Source organism: Moschus berezovskii, chromosome 10, assembly GCF_049115385.1.
Source record: "Moschus berezovskii isolate FMDL1 chromosome 10, NW_MosBer_1.0, whole genome shotgun sequence".
NCBI lineage: Eukaryota > Metazoa > Chordata > Mammalia > Artiodactyla > Moschidae > Moschus > Moschus berezovskii.
The window spans coordinates 47,556,672-47,573,971 of NC_142469.1; the positions used below are offsets into that span (position 1 = coordinate 47,556,672).

Genomic DNA, 17,300 nt, shown 5'->3' on the forward strand with positions numbered 1-17,300 from the left:
TGGGAATCTCAATTCAGTTTCTAAACATCCTCCGTTCTCTCTCTTTCCCAGAGTCAAAGAACAACTAAAAGTAATTCAAACACAAATGTGAGACTCCATATCTAACTGTCGTTGTATGCAAATACTACTTTAAGATGACCCTCCTAGATTAAGAAAAAAAATTTGTCAAAGGAGAAGCACTGAAAACTGTTCTTTGACTGCTGTCATCACTTGACTGGGTTCATCTTCTCTTGCTTGCATATTCAAATTGCATATATTGAAACTGCATATCTGGAATTTGTATATTCCAAGACAACTGTGGCACCTTCCCCACAATACCAGCCCTAGAGAATGTCTGCCTTAAAATCCAAGCAAGCAGTGAGGTTCTTGAAGTATCCAGGCTGCATACAGCAGAGATTCCAAAATCCCAGAAGACATTGCTACTGGATTTTTAATTCTGGACTTTGTCAAATATTGAAAGTGAGGGTTTTGTTTTATTTTTAAACTATAGTTGATTTATGACAGCCAGGTTTGATTCTTCTTTGTAATGGCAGAGATGCCCCCAAGCAAAGGCGATTCCATTGGGAAATCAGTATTTTGTGGCATGTCACAGGAAACTTACTCCCTTTTAACTTTGCTGAGAATATTTCAAATAGATTAAAGCAGACTAGGACTGTAATAGCTTTTATTACAGGTCAGTGATTCCCTCCTCTTCCATGAGAAGCATACACTCCCAGCCCCCATGAGGTTGGGTTTGGCATGTGTTTGTGCTTGGCTTTGACCTGTGGAAAGTGTGATGGGAGCAGCAGCTTTAAATGTGTTTGCATGGTTTGGCTCAGCCCCTTGCACTTTCGCACTCTGCCACGCAAATAAGTTGCTCTAGAGAAGATGCTAGTCCAGAATGAAGAAACACTGGATCCCATTTGCACCCAAACTGTAGCCAGGTGCCCAGCCCAGCAGTCCCATGAACAAGAAATACAGGTTTGTTGTTGGAAGTAATTCAGCATTATTGTAGTAAAACTTGACTAATACCTGGATGAACAGCCTTGAATCCATTGCTATTCTTTACCAAATCTTGTCATTGATCTTATATTTGTTCCCAAGTCTCTTTTGTCTTATGAAATAGACCATTTCAGAAACATTTGAGGGAGGGTCCTCTTGGTACCCTTCACCAATCCCACCCATTCCCAAAGGTAACCACTATCATACAGTTAGTGTTACCATACTCATGTTTGTTTTTAACATATGCTATATATTTGTATATCTATAAACATGGTGGAGTATTGTTCTGTAGGCTGCAAAACTTTATATAAAAACCAATCTGTATGTATCCTCTGGGATTCACATACCACCACTCCCAACATCATATTCCAGATTTACCCATGTTATACATCAGCTCTAGTCTATTCACTTTAACTATTGTAACATCATCTGTATTTTCTGCAATGTGTCTATTTCTACCATGTTGAAAAGAATATTCTTGTACACATTTTTTAGTATCTTGCTTTCCTTTAAGAGGAACTTCTCTTTCTCAGTGGAATCAGTGGACCAGGAGTGGATGGCTGACTGAACTCATGCTGTCTCCCAGATCAGTTTAATCAAGAGATGCAAGCATCTCTGCTCCAGACTCTTGCTGGAGATGCTGCCCCGGAGGAGCCCATAGTGCCCGTGGTCTTCAGCACCTCTGATTTCCATCACTGGCTTCTGGCTGTGGGACCAGTGCCCTGAGATTTGCTGGGAACATCTCAACTCACTTTCTACTGCTCCTTGCACGTCTTACTCACCAATATGGTTCTTCACACTTCATCTTTTTTTATCATTAAATAATTCTTAAGTTCCTGGTCAGGACTGAAATGTTGGCAAGAGAGTTAGAAACAGGGGAGCAAGTGAATGAAGACTTAATCGGCCTCTTTCTTCCTCACACAGCAATTTTTCTAACAGATGCAATTACATTTGAAAGCGGCAGAGAATGGAATCTTATGTTTTATGTCTTTATTCATCGTCTTACAAATGGGATTCACTGTAAAAAGGAAATTGCCTTTGTGGTTCCGTTCTTCAGGCTGCAGTGCTCTGAGCTTCAGTTTTTACACCAGCTGCCACTGCTACCTTGTCTCTTGTGGATGAGGACCAGCCAGGGATGGAGGCTAAGAAACCAGGCAGAATTCATTTAAATTCAATATATTTTTTATTCTTTGTAAATACAATGAGTACAACCTTTTAACTTCACAAATCAGTTAATTCCACTTTGTACAAGGAAAGCTTTACTCATCCTATAATAGTCCAAGTGCTGAATATTTTTCCTCAGTGCTAGTACCTAATAAATCAAAATGTGAAAAGTACAGCAGCTATTTTTCAATGTTTGTTTCTACACTTCCATAAGCAGAGATTCATACCAAAGGAGCAGCTTACAGTGCAGGACGATGTGTGTGTGTGCATGTGCAGGCATTCAAAGCTTTACTAGAAACCAGCTTTCTGAGAGGCATTGAAGAGCCTCAGGCTGTTAGCAATGGGTCAAGAAGCCTTTTAGCATCCATCTCCTTGGAATTCCTTCTGGTCTCACGTCTCTGTTCATTTACTGTCTGGTATGGCTCCCTGAAACATGAGTTTGGACCCCCATTGCCTTTGGTTTCAGCACTATGTTAATGGGACAGCGGTCTGCCTCACTCCATCATTCATCTCCACTTTATTTGGTTTTGCTGTTTTTATTCATCCTCCCTCGACTTGGGTTCTTTTAGTAAAGCTCTTCTAATTTTGAGATGTTATCCAACCTGAAGTCGTGGTGAGAATCTCATTTGCGTCCACCAATTCCTTTGACAAGGTTGCCTGGCCTATGGTACTGAGAAGGAGGAGGAGGGGGAGAGGGAGAAGAAAGGGAGAGAAGGGAAGGGGGAGGAGGAGGAAGCAAGAACGAGAGAGGAAAAAGAGAAAAAGCAAATCTCACAGCATAAGCTACCCTTCACATATTAATTCAGTTCTGAAGGCCACTTTATGATGCAGTACAATAAAAGGGAAACTTTTGATAAAACTTTTGATTTAAAACCTAACCATTATTTTTAAAATAAATTCTTCAACATAAAATAGTTCTGAAGGCTGCTGTATGATGTTATACACAGAGCTATATTTGGTTACCCAACTTTGTATACTAAAAGGGAAAAGAAAGTTCTACTTATGTTTCAGCTATTGGTAGTTCAGCCTGATCTTCCAGGTAAGAGGCAGAATGGCACGGCCTGTGGCAACCCCAAATTCGGCCCCCTCCCAGGGCATGGCAGCAGTGAGTCCTCTCTGCTCAGGCGGTCCTTCTACACCCCTTTCCTTCCAGGCCGCACTACCCTGGGTGAGGCAGCAGGTCAGAGCTACTGGAATCGTTTTGTGTCAATTGACATTTCTTTTCTGAAGGCTACACATTCCCAGGTTTATGCTTCCTGAAGGGTTTGTTAGTTGAGGTTTGTTCTCCATGGGTAGAAGTTCATCAGATACTGTCCCATCCTGAAAAGTGGGGACTTGGAGAGCTTAGATATCACTGGATTTGTACATATCTGAAAGCAGTCTTGTAATTGGCACATTGCCGATGGTTTTTTTGAAAAACACTTCCTCTATGGTTGATGGGCTAATAGAACGTAAAGCTGGCAAAAGTAACAGAAGTTTTCCAAAGCGACAAGGTTGAGTGGGGTATCTGGAATAGGAGAAGCCATGAAAGCAAGGTAAGATCCATCACGAACAGGCTTAATATCTGTCCTTGAACACACATCATCTTCAGCATAACTTCCTGACTGAGCCTCTTTAATAACATACTACAGGGTCCTATCCAGGCAGTACTGTCCCTACTCGGCAAGTGGAATAGTGACACGGCCAAAAGCACGTGGTGACAGTCTCATCATTAGCACAGGGGTTGCATTTGATTTGGAAAAAAAAATAATTTTAAGAAATAGGGTACTCAATTTAGACCAAATAATAAACTTAAAGTTGCTAGTATAGATACCAACCACTAGTACTGATGTAAAAACCAGTGACAACATCCACATTTTCTGATTTCTCAAGACTCCTTCACCAGGCTATTCCCTCAAATGAAATGGATTCTTTTTCCGAGCAATTATCCAAATTATTATTCAGGCACTATACTTAGTCGCTCTCAGGAATAATTCCATCTTTATTTCACTGCAAATTAAAGACTAAGCTCTGTTGCATGGCAGTGCCACCCAACTTTCACGTCAATGAAATTGGCATATAATTAAAGATGTGAGAAATTGCTGAACAATTTCCTCTCTTGATGTCCAACATATATCTGTACTCACATGTGCAAGTTCGATCTTCTGCTGCTTTTAGATGCCTATAAGCCACCTCCTCACTGCAGCTCTGATGCTTCTTCAGTCTATAGCTTGGAATCAGGTTATCAATACAGGAGGGCTCCGTCCACTGACACAAACTACCCAAAAGACTGAACTTTAGAGACACTTATCTGTGACTCAGCCAGGTTCAACTCATGGCCACAAGTGCTAGAAACTGACAGATATCTATCCTGCACAGGAGTTAGGTAACCGAACATTGAGTTTAAATGCCCAATAAACCCACTGTGCAAACAGAGACCAGGGGAACAACTTTCGTTCTTGTCTCTAAGTTTCGAGCACAAGAGTCCCTCTCTTCAACCTGATACTAGGCTGACCATTCATTCTGGGACTCTGAGGATCTCATTTGGCTCTTTCACTGCCCAGCCAGACCACATTGAATAATGTGGACTGGACATGGTGGAGCCTCCCCACAGAAGAAAAAAAAACCACATAAATCGCATTTGCTCTCCTTGCTAAAAGCATCTCCTATATTTCCTAGAAAGTAAAGGAAGACCCATGTTTCCCTTTCACCTTGGCCACTTACTCTCTTCAACAACTCTGTTTCCTTTCCCAGGCAGGCAGAGGAGAGAAGCCCCCTGCAGTGGTTGGGAAGCAGTGGTGGCCTAGACAAGCCCCCATCTTGTCTGCAGCAACCACTCAACATGCTGACGTTTCCCCCAGTGAGAAAACACTGGGGAATAATGACAGAAAGGATGGCTTTTGGAGACTTCATAGACAATTAACTCTTGATATTCCGTGAGTAGATTATCCACTCACCTACTCACCCACTTCTTTTATCCTCTAATTAGGAAGGGGCTGGTTAGTCAGTCAACACAAATTAAGTGTTTATTATATGTGGAGTACTGTACTACCCAGAAACAACAACCATGTGTATGTGTGTGTGTGTGAGACAGAGACAGAGAAATAAAAAAGCTCTCTGACTGCTCAAAATTATTTTGCAGAATATCTAGGCCCCTGACTCCATCCATCAGCATACATAAGTGGAAATTTTCTTGTTTCAAGTGTAACTGTTCTGTCTGTCACAGATCCATGTATTTGATTGTCAGCTATATAGTTTATTATATATAACTAAATTGTTCATTATTATATATGGTTATTACACATAGTTATATACAGTTTGTGTGAAATGCCAATTTCTAGTCCTCTCCTTATGTCCTAGATAATTAGAGAAGTCACTTACAGGGCTGTAACAATTAGGTCAGTTTGCAGGTTTAACAATTAATGCACAATTAGCTCAGTTTGCAACATTAACTTTTCATTTAGATTTCAGATTCTTCTAGACAGGAAAGTGCTAGAGGACAATGTTCACTGACTTGAAGGAGCTAAGAAGTAAGGTATAGTTAGTTTTGTCACATTTATGACTCTAGACATTGATATTAAATTACAGCTATAGCTGATATCATGAAATACAAAGCTCATGTCAAAATAGATGTGTTCCTTCCCTTAATAATTTCTTTGTTTTGAGGGTAAGGGAGAAGTAGCATACTTGTCATTTTTCCAAAATAGACTTCTGTTAATTTGTGGTTTAATGCTCTCGTGCGTGCTAAGTCACTTCAGTCATGTCTGACTCTGCGACTCTATAGACTGACTATAGCCCTCCAGACTCCTCTGTAATGGGATTCTCTAGGCAAGTATACTGGAGCGGATTGCCATGCCCTCCACGAGAGGGTCTTCCCGACCTAGGGATAGAACCTACTTCCGTTACATCTCCTGAATTGGCAGGCAGGTTCTTTACCACTAGTACTACCTGGGAAGCCCTTAGCTCTCTCAAGTCATCCTAAAAGCAGCTCTCGAAATGTCAGGTTCTCTCAGACTCTCCTTACTCTCTCTCTGGCACCTTCCCTGGCACCTCTACCAGCCCTTTCTCTGGCTCCTGTAGGTCACCTTCTCCCCTACTGGAATCCAAGGACCAGCTCACATGTTTTCTCCACCCACCAGGCTTTCCAGATTTTTTTCCTACTCCATCCAACTAGAATTCATCTCTCTCACTCCCCACTTTGCTTTTTCTCTTCCCTGGTCTGATGAACACTTCTGCCTACTTCCTGCAATGATAATGGACAGTCCTTTCTCACGTCCCACAGTGCTCACGAGCCACCCCACAAAAAGCGAGGACTCAGCAAGGGTTGAATCAATACCTAGTATCATATTCTTCCAGTGTGATGTTCTTTATACCTTAATGACTCTGTATGTCAGAGGTCAGTTATGTTATACAAGTTAGTTTATAATGGGGGAAGAAGTGCCCAAATTATGTACTGCTCCATTTTATAATTCTGAACAAGTCTTAAGTGCTTACTATATACATTCTAAAATTTAATGTGGATTTTAAATTTAAAAGCCATGGGACTTCAGTTTGGAAAAACACATACATGCACTATCACACATCACAGTTTCAGTGATATTCCATGGACAGGGAACAGTTGTTGTTTTTAAACTCACATTTTACAAATTTATTTGTTTATATACTCCCTCTACTTTCAAGGAAAATCACAACATCCTGGGTTGTAAGGTACATGGTAAGCACTCAATAGATACTGGTTGCTGTCGGCTACTAAAGATCTGCTGTGAACCCTAAAGCTTTCAGGAATAGGAGCTCTGAACGTGACCTTCAACGACTCTGGGACAGGGAACAGTTTTACTTATTAGTATTCAAAGGAGGATTTATAAAGAAATAAGGTGATCTTTGCAGAAGTGGTATCATCCCAAATGAATACAGGTGACTTAGGGTTTCTCTGACCCCCTTTGGTAAGGAAAGTATTAATGCCCTCTACCCATTTGATATAGTTACTCCCAGCAGATATCTGTGGGTGATGCTGAGATGATAGAGACAGGTAGAGAATAAAAAAGAATAGCAACTGTATTCTAACCTCAGATCTACTGCAGTCCTAACTTAAGAAACTAGCAAGGTTCCACTGCTTTTTAAAAAGCCTTGCTTTTTTCATATGAAAATGGAAACAGAAGGTCTACAGATCTTGTGGTGGATTTGCCTGTTTGGTGGGCCAGAAGGAACACTGCCGGAACCCCAGTTACTCAAAGTTTCTACAGATAGCCGATGGGTGATACGCATTCACCTAGATATGTTCAGCTATATTGATGGATCAACTTGTTCATCTGGGACAAGAGTAAGGTGTCTGGCAGTGCTTTCACTTTGATAACCTAATTTGATTTGCTTCTCTCCCCTACCCTTAGAAACAGATGAGGACATAGATTCTAACTAAATTGACTGGCTTGGCAACAGGATAATTAGTCGCAGTGTTTGAACTGGCTTTTTACTGCTTGCTCACACATTCACAGTGGAAACAATTTTCTTAAGTACATGTTCTAGGCAAACAAGGGTCACCTGGTATGGATGTAGCTGTTGAGAGTTAGCTGAGCCTCGTCTTGAAGAGCTGCGATGGCGGCAGCATTCCGGAAACTTCTCAGTTCAGAACCACTGTGTGTAGGAACTAGAAATGAAGACCAGGAAATTGTGAGAAGCAGCATAGGAATGCAGATGGGGAAAGCACTCTCTGGAAGTGGATAGTCAACAAGCAGAAGAACATGCAGGTCCAATGGAGTCAGACTAAGAGTATCAGCTCTCTTGAAAGCCATCACCTCTCTTTTGGACTTGGAAGTGGATGAGAGTGAGTACATCATGAGAAGCGCTGGACTGGATTAAGCACAAGCTGGAATCAAGATTGCCAGGAGAAATATCAATAACCTCAGATATGCAGATGACACCACCCTTATGGCAGAAAGCAAAGAAGAACTAAAGAGCTTCTTGATGAAAGTGAAAGAGGAGAGTGAAAAAGCTGACTTAAAGCTCAACATTCAGAGAACTAAGATCATGGCATTTGGTCCCATTACTTCATGGCAAATAGATGGGGAAACAGTGGAAAGAGTGAGAGACTTTATTTTGGGGGACTCCAAAATCACTGCAGATGGTGACTTCAGCCATGAAATTAAAAGATGGTACAACTTGGAAAAAAAGTTATGACCAACCTAGACAGCATATTAAAAAACAGAGACATTACTTTGCCAACAAAAGTCCATCTAGTCAAAGCTATGGTTTTTCCAGTAGTCATGTATGGATGTGAGAGTTGGACTATAAATAAAGCTGAGTGCCAAAGAAGATGCTTTTGAACTGTGGTGTTAGAGAAGACTCTTGAGAGTCTCATGGACTGCAAGAAGATCCAATTAGTCCATCCTAAAAGAAATCAGTCCTGAATATTTATTGGAAGGACTGATGCTAAAACTGAAACTCTAATACTTTGGCCACCTGATGTGAAGAACTGACTGAAAAGACCGTGATGCTGGGAAAGATTGAAGGCAGGAGAAGGGGACGACAGAGGATGAGATAGTTGGATGGCATCACCGACTCAATGGACATGAGTTTGAGTGAGCTCTGGGAGTTGGTGATGGACAGGGAGGCCTGGTGTGCTGCAGTCCATGGGGTCACAAGGGGTTGGACACAACTGAGCGACTGAACTGAACTGAGTCAGTGAGATGGCAAAACTGGAAGAAGAGACAGCAGTTTGTATCTGCTTACCAGCTTTGAAAGTAACGATGCATTTTAGACAGGCAAATTCAGTAGCATCTAACCGGAGTTGTCTAAACCGAGCCACCACCTCTTGTAAAGCCTGTATTTCAGATATGATCTTGTTCAGCTTCTGGGAATCTGTGTTGTCACCATTCATGCCTAGAATAAAAATATGTGATAAATGCTCTAACATGAAGGCATTTTCATGATTTAATATTGATTTTTGACAAAATCCTGCATATCAATATCTATTCAATTGTCACTCTAAGATATCTGATTCTATGTAAACTGGCTATATTGTATGAAAGTTAATATAAAATCTTCTCTTGGATAATAACAAACACAGTAATTTGCATTTAAATAACAATGCAAGCAGTCATGAATACAACAAAACAACATTATTTGCATTTAAATATAGATTTATAAATGACAGGTATACTCTATTGTTCAGCAGGAATTTGTTATTCTTTACATGTTGTTCTTTTTTCAGTAATGTATTTTTATGGTAATTTCTACAACAAAGTCATTAAATTGTGCAATTCTTACCAGATACAGCCAGTAGAGTGTTAGCATCAACCGGAATGGCCCATTGTGCTATTCCTAGAACAAACAGTTCTCTCCAAGCATCTTCCAAAAGCATCAGCTGTCATACAATAGATGTATAATATAATATAGTGTGTAATTTATAAATTTATAAACAATTTCAATATGTAAATTTCTATAATTTTAAAAAGTGTTTTAAATGCCGGTCCTGGTAGTTTTTCCTCTGAGTATTTTAGCTTTCCCTTATTTTCTCATATTTTCCTTTTTAAAAGGTGTCTATACTTGCACATGCACTCGAGAGTCAGTCACTCCAATTCCCCCAATTTTGCTTCCCTTGGAAAAGGGTTTACCCTTCTTGTCCTTGCATCCATTTGTTCCTGACTACCTAGAAACTTCATGGGTGACTCAGGCCCTATGAAATGCCAACAAAAGGTCAGCAGGCAGATTCCCCTCATAGAAAATGTTGATATTATCAGGGTTGAGGATTCCAGACTAAGAGTGCTGATGTGGGCCCCCATCTCCCTGGAGGGTTGAGGGGGTTGGGCTGGGAGAGCTATCACTAATTCCCAAGAGGCATGCAGGGAAATCAGGGTGTAATTATGTTAATTGGGTTTTGCTGAGTTTACCTCATCTCACTGCCTGATTTTTCTGAGACTCATAAGTGGACAGCATCAAGGTGCTTGTCATTTTCATTCTACTGAAATGTGTTACTGAATATTTAAAATGAAAATCTGGCTCCTTTTCCAAATTAATATACTGGATTCCACTTCACTGCAGTTTGCCTGTTGAAGGGTTTCCACTGAAGGGCTAAGTGGCAGATAGTAAGTAAATTTTGTTTGGATTAAGGAGTCTACAAATACTTGTTTTGAGAAAAAATAGCCAACTTACAGACACACACACATACACAGCAAATGGTCAGAGTCTACAAGTAAATCTGGTAAAAGATAAAAACTAACCATCTTGAAAAATCTCTCCAAAACCAGTAATCCTGGATGATTTATGTGACAGGATTTCATTCTGAGTGCTAATGGTTGAATTGTGAAGGCTTGTAACCAAAATCACAATTAGACCAAAGGGTTTAATTTTCAAAATGCTTTATTTTCAGTTTTATTGCATTAAGTACAGAAAATAATACTTTCAAAATGCAAGGTAAACAATGTCTAATTCTAACCATGTCTGAAAGTCCAGGCCACAAAAGAAAGAATATCCCATGCTAGAAGATTAAATGTTTTGAGCACATTGCCAGGTCTCTCTGTAGGAAACGTACTTCATATTAAGGGGCATTATTATGCTTTAATTAGGTATAAAATGAATTAAAGAAATGAATCCTTTGCTTTTGGAACACTTATTAGCCTTTTGGGAAATTTGTCATTAATTTCCATGAATGTACTGGTAACAGCCAATTTTTGTGAATACTTCATTTTCTTTCTTTCCCTTAAGGATAGAAAAATTATGGCAGAGGCCATTTATGATATTCCTAACAATAAAACTTCTTAGTTTTGGTATGACAGAATTTTAACAGCACATACTTTTTTTCTCCCCCTTACTGTCATTTACAATCACAGGATTATGCACCAGACCTATTTGTTCACAAAATCTGTAAAAGCATTTAAAGAATCAAGGGAGCTGTGCAACACACCCTTTAGTCCTTCATGCTGATATATCAGTGGCCAAAACTGTGAGCATCACAATGAAAAATAAAAGCTGCAAATATAAAATGAGACTAGTTCTCAAAATCTAACCAGGGAATACTCTCATCACCTTCTATTTCTCTCAGTTCCACTGTTCTTAAGAAAACATTGCTTTATTAACAATCATAAATATTAAGATTTATGATTTTTAAAATTTGTGATTAAATTTGATGTTCCAATTAAACTAAAAAAGAAAACGATCTTGTATATTTGTTTCTTGCACATCATATCCAACTTTCCCAAAATAACACACTTCTTAGTAAGGGCTTCTTTGAAGCCATGGCAAGAAGCTAAGAAAAATCACTTTCTCACTGCTGTTAAGAATGGATGCCTGGCTCTGGTGATTTATCCAAGTAGCATTTAGTTTCATAAGCCTAACAACTGTTGCTTCTTTCCCAACCCTCTTCCCCCAAGAGCTCAGTGCCCTCTTGGTCCTACCTGGTCTTGCAAAGATAGCGTGGAGAAAGCTGGCACACTCTTAGCCCACTTGATGCTCATAAATAGAAGCCTGGCAGCCGATTCACACACTGACTCTGTGGCCACTTCATAGAGATACATTGGGGTCCCATTCACTTCATGGGGATACTGGGTGGGGAAGAAAGAGAACAATCAGGGAGTAAGGAAACAACAGCTCTGCAAGAAAAGCCACTGTTGAAATTTTCTAATTAGACCAAGGAAGGAGACAGGAACATCTATAGAGTCTGGGAAATGATAATTATTGGGAGAGGCTCATTCCACTCTTTGGCAGCCTTTTCCATCAAGAGGGGCATGTGGCTTTTCTGTCCTCTGCAGCAAATTTTTCTCGGGCTGAGCCAAGTGCCAGGCCTGTCTCCCAATTTAGACAAGAGCTTCTTGCATTTGAGTAAATAAAAATAGGTGTGGGAAAAAAGTATAAATTAATAGGCATCCCAAACACAAATATGCATATGAGTATTTTTAGAAAGAATTAGTATATTATGGAAATATTTCAATTAGACATCTTAATCATTCACAGAGCATTCCCATTCATAACTGACAACATATTCATAACACTACTTTCTCAAGCTTATTATACACATCCAGGGTAAGAAAGCAATATTAAATATTGTGCATGCGCCCAGGTGTTTGGCTTCCCTGCAGTGTGGGGCTGCAGTTGGCCCTTGTCTGGGGGAGATCTGGAGGCCTTCTTGGCCTGGAGTGGGGAATCTGTGTAGGTACCAGCTGGAAGTCTGGAAGGTAGTCCCTAGGGATACCTTTTGAGGTGGTTCTGGCTGTGGCCCTGCCAGTAGAGGCTCAGTCCTTGTGTAAATTCATGTGACTCAGAAGTGGAGTGGGAAATGATGCCAGGTTCTTCATACTGTCCTAACAAGGTGAGCTCCACATTTCTCTCTTGCATTAAAGACCTTTGTCCAAGAGATTAGATCCCTGCAGTTGCAATTCAAGGTGCTCTTCTGCCAGCTGCAGGCAACTTCTTTCTTCTAAAAACAACTCTGCTCTTCTGTCCTTCAGGAACACTTTAGGCTGCCCTCTTAGTTCAGACAGGCTTTCACACTAGAGGTGTTTTCTAAAGGTGTAGGTTCCTGGGATCCACCTCAAATTTGCTGTAAGGGGGATGGGCCTAGAAGTCCACAGTTGTAGTCAGCTCGAGAGTGACTTTACCACACACTGAGGCTTGAGCACCCCAGCTCAACAGGGGAGAGAGGAAGGTACAGTGCTCCCCGCAGAGCTCGGCCAAGCACTGAGGACCCCGCCAGGTCTCTCTCCCTAAGTGCTGCTTGAGCTATCCCAGCTGAGAAAGAATGGGCGTGCCCCTCTCCGCCCTCCACTCAGAACGGCCTCGGGCCCAGCAAGGCCACTGACCTTGGGCGTGGGCTGAGCCAGGCTCACAAGTGTCTGGCGCTCCGGGGTGGCTGACACGGCGGCCAGCTCCAGGCCGTGGGGATCCAGCTGCGTGACCGCGGTGAAGAACGCCGGCGCGGGCAGTGCGGCGGAGGGGAAGTGCGCGGCCGCTCCGTTCTCTTCCTTGTGTCCACGGAAGTAGAGGGCCACCTGCTTGCGGATGGTGGACGTCCGAGGGCCCCGCTCGTGCTGCACGGCTGCAGGGACACACAGACCAGCGAGCGCCTGAGATCAGAGACGTGGTCATCACATAGACGCTGCCGCGCTCTCCGGCCAACCGGCGCGTCTAGGCAGGCAAGGGCCCCGAGAGATGAAGAGAAGCGGGGAGAAGGAACATGAGGGTGGAGGGCGCTCTGAGACCGTCTAACCCTTACAGTGTTTGCATAAGGAAGCTGAAGCCGAGAAGAGCATCCCGGCCCAAAGTCTCACATTAATGCCCGAGCCTCATGCAATACTACGTGTGTTCTGTCTGTTCAGGGCTCCTCCGCGCCCAGGCAGGTTGAAGGGAGACCAGAGATCCTCTGGGCAGGAGTGGCTAGGTCTCGACCTCAGTAGAGTGTAGAGGGAGCATTGCAGGAGACTAGCGTTAGATCCCTGGGTTGGGAAGATTCCCTGGAGGAGGAAATGGCAAACCACTCCAGTATTCTTGCCTGGGAGATCCCATGGATAGAGGAGCCTGGCAGGACTACAGTCAATCCATGGCGTTGCAAAGAGTAAGACAGGATTGAGCCACTGGACGCGCATCTGCGCGCGCGCACACGCACACACACAGCGTCTCTGCACAGACTTTCCTCAATCAGCCCGACGACCAGTCCCCGCCACCTCCATCCCCCGCCCTACTTGGAAATACCACTTGGCCTCGGAGGGCCAGGGAGAAAAGAACCCGAGCCCGGGCCCGCCGGGGGATGGGACGAGGGAAAGCGCTCTCAGAATGTGCTGGAGGAAGGCAAGGGAGATGTGACAATTACCACCAACAGTTTAAACAAACAAATTAATTCAGGGCAATCTTCCGCTCCACGAGCTTGACAACTTGTCAATACACAAGTTCAACAGGTTGGACGATCCCTCCTGCTTCCTGCGCCGCGGAGGAAGTAACTTCCCCAGTGGGAACTGTATGTACTTCATGGGGATGCCACCCCACCCAGGCCTCCTGCACAGCAAAGCCCACTCCCCACCCAGTTCTGAGGCCCCATTCCTCCCTCCTGGCCATGACTCCCGCCCCCTTCCCGGCCTGGGGCTCCCTGGCCAGGCCACCGCCGGCCACACCCTTGGATTGCACTCTATGGCCAAGAAGCATCCTGACGACCTAGTTCTTGCTGAGCCTTCTGAGAGCTGGGCATCCATCCGAGGCACCCACTAGTGTTACCTTGCCGCTACAGCCCCTTTCTTTAGAACTGAGAGAAGCCCAGATCACCACAACAGCCGTCCTGATTTTGTGATCTTGGTGAGTCTACAAACAAGGGCTAGACATTCTGCCTGTTCATGTCTCTGCCCTTCCTCCTTCAACCAGTCTCCTAGTCCATGGGATATTCTCTACCAGAGACATCCAGACAGCAAGACCCTGTAGGAGGCTAACAGGCTTAAGACTGGCCACAAAAGGGCTGCCAGGAGAGGTGAGAAGAGGAATCTGGATGGGAGATCGGAAACGTCACACGTGTGTCCCCAGCAGAGTGGGGGCCTCAGGAACGCTGGCTTCGTGGGGATGGTTGTGAGGTGCAAGGGCCCCATGAAGGCATGGGTCTTACCCTGGGGAGTTCAGTGGGGTGGGGCTGGGACTCAAACCGGGAGATGACTAAAGCCCAAGGCCAATTCCCAGAGTCTGGAAAGAAATGCTCAGGAGATGATTTCCATGCATAGGAGTGACATATTTTCTGTACACACAATTTACTTACTACTCAACCAACATAAGATGAACTAAGTAGATTACCATCTTTGTTCATGTTGACTTCCAAACACTTCTTCAATCGACACGCCCTGCACTGGTTTCTGTGAGTCTTGTCGACCGGGCAGCCTCCCTGGAACAGAGCGCAGGTGGTCAGCGGCCCCCAGGGCCTTTCGAGTGGGGACTAGAAGCCGGCGCTGGGCGAAGGAAAACGCGTGGAGGCCGAGTACCGACCCCGCCAAAGACCGCGAAGCGGCAAGCCTGGGTCCGCAAAACGCGAGGGCCTTGGGCACCGGCAGGGCCAGGGGGAGAAGGGGCTAGGATTCTCAGAGCTACTTCATCAAAACCAATCCCTGACCCTATGAAAGCAGACAAGAAGGGAAGTCCTGCTCCAAGCAGGTGAAGGGTCAGGGCGACTGGACTGCCAGACCCCGCTGTGCGGGGAGGAGCTCACGAGGGGCAACTTCCGCCAGGCGCAGTGGTGGTGGAGTAGGGGCGAGACTTTTCAGGACCGAAGACAGCGACCTGCCCGGGTGGAGGGAGGCTTCAGAGCTCCGTACCGAGACGGCTTGCCTGCCCGGATCCCTGCCACATCCCTCTCCCGCGAACTATTGTCTCCGCTTTGAGCTCTTGAGTCTACCTCTTTCTGTCACTCTCTGGGTGAGCCCACTTATCTGTCAAATAAATATTTCATTATTCTCCACTCTCCTGTTTTCTCTCTTGTCTTCGTGTTCGAAGCCATCCTTATAACCAGCAGGTTGAGAGTTGTTTTAAAGACTACCCTCAGCCCAGATTCATAGAAACACGGCCATTCCTGGAAGGTGAGGCAGAAGCCAGAGTAGTTAGAAGGCAAGGCTTACAGATGTGAGGGTGGGAAGGGAAGAGCCCAAGGCCAGGACAAATTCTAGAAATGTCCACAATGTAAACTAAATATGATCTGGAAGATAATGTGATGGACTGTCTGAAAAAATGATAATATGGACTGGGAATATTAGCATGATAACTGAAAAAATAGAGGTAACTGCTGCCTTAGAAATATTTATCTGAGACACATGAGAAAATAAATGTTTTATCCAGTGCAATTTTCTGGAAAAATATTGGCCATTAAAAGAGGAAAGTACAGAGAAAATTTCTAACGAAATTTATTCAATATTAGGTGTTATTACTGAGGGAACATACATATAGATACATAAAGAGTCATATCTACTTGTGTATTTTATACACAGTAAATACATAAGAAGTTTTGGTGCTCTCCTCTGTTTTTATTAAGTGCTACTATTACATTTACAGTGGAAAGAAAGATAATAAAATAAATGTACTTTTATTTTGTTCCATAACCTCAAAATTCATATACTCTGAATTTGGAGTAAGCATATTTTTCTGAAATACCCCTTAGGAAAAAATTACACACTCAAACCACAGTTTTATGAGATCACACCCCTCTGATTTGAAATACGTTGATTTATTCAAAATAAAGGTAGAGCAGAAGTTCATAACAGTTTCTAAACATTCTCATTACTGTTAATGATGAATCGGAATGCTGTTTAACTAATCTTAGAATAAAAGTGAAAATGGAAATAATTTTTTTTCCTAAATGAATTCTTCTGGGCATCTTTGCTGGCTAGTGTAATAGTTCAATGTAAAGAAGTTTAAAGAGCTCAGTGTAATTAAATGCAATCATATGTCTATCCTCAAATGTTATCCTTCTAGTATTCTGATAAACATACTAATGCAAAATAGAAGCTTACACTAGTTCTTAAGAGTGCCTTCAAATCAGATCAACTGTATATAAATATCTGGAGCCTGAGAGAAAGATGCATACCTCAGTTTGGGCCATTTATTCTCTGTGCAAGAAGAGGACCACCATGCCTGATGAGTCTATTATCACTCCTTTACAAGCACTTGGACTGACATCAATATGTTTGAGTTGACAGCCAACCCCTTTGAAAATATCAAGCATAACATCTGAGATTTTGATTCCCCAATTCTGTGTGTTGCATAAAAGATAAAGTGGAGGCCTGCTCAAATCTGATGACCCACAGTAATCCCATATTCCTGCGGAGCTACTGGGATACAGTCCTGGGTTTATATAACATGATGTTCAAATGGTGACACGAGAAACTGATACAGAGTTATGGACTCAAGTAAACAGGGCTGGAGAGTTCAAAATAACTTATCCAAATGCAGTATCTTCTCGTTCTTGTTTCTGTTGATAATCCAAATCTATCAGAACTTGGCATGAGCAGACATAGCTTCAGAAAAAGAAATAATTTGCTAGCAGCAAGCAATATATGTGTAAGTATATCATAGACATTAATATATATACTAATTAGTGAAAATGTTTTTACCATTTTGGTAACCAAAGGATGACTTCTGACCACTGCACTCTCCAGGATCTTCTTGGGAGGGGAGATGGTCATTCTATACTTAGGATCTGTATTCCTGGCCAAGGAGAAGGCCAAGAA

At 42.8% G+C, this 17,300-nt stretch overlaps 1 protein-coding gene across 3 annotated transcripts; it reads right to left on the reverse strand.

Annotated features, from left to right (window-relative positions):
- Nucleotides 1–1,975: 1,975 nt before the first annotated feature.
- On the reverse strand, nucleotides 1,976–15,074 carry NR2E1 (nuclear receptor subfamily 2 group E member 1). 3 transcript variants are annotated; one of them, XM_088840657.1, is made up of 7 exons: nucleotides 14,881–15,072; nucleotides 12,915–13,150; nucleotides 11,514–11,660; nucleotides 9,388–9,484; nucleotides 8,851–9,000; nucleotides 7,663–7,768; nucleotides 1,976–2,123 (listed from the first exon to the last, which is right to left on the reverse strand). In XM_088840657.1, the coding sequence occupies exons 1-7, from the start codon at nucleotides 14,891–14,893 to the stop codon at nucleotides 2,057–2,059; spliced, it is 816 nt and encodes a 271-aa protein (XP_088696783.1). In that variant the 5' UTR covers nucleotides 14,894–15,072; the 3' UTR covers nucleotides 1,976–2,056. The 3 variants fall into 3 exon arrangements, with proteins under 3 accessions (XP_088696783.1, XP_055289160.2, XP_088696782.1); XM_055433185.2 differs by lacking the exon at nucleotides 1,976–2,123 and adding an exon at nucleotides 2,177–3,652 and having other exon boundaries at nucleotides 14,881–15,071; XM_088840656.1 differs by lacking the exon at nucleotides 1,976–2,123 and adding an exon at nucleotides 3,675–4,402 and having other exon boundaries at nucleotides 14,881–15,074.
- Between the last annotated feature and the right edge of the window lie 2,226 nt (nucleotides 15,075–17,300).

What these genes read in the sequence shown, in the direction of transcription:
- NR2E1 (XM_088840656.1), bottom strand. An exon ending in CGCTATCTTTGCAAGACCAG is followed by an intron (nt 9,485 to 11,513) that starts GTAGGACCAAGA and finishes ATTGTATGACAG; the next exon opens with CTGATGCTTTTGGAAGATGC. An exon ending in CATCGTTACTTTCAAAGCTG is followed by an intron (nt 7,769 to 8,850) that starts GTAAGCAGATAC and finishes CTTCATTTCTAG; the next exon opens with TTCCTACACACAGTGGTTCT.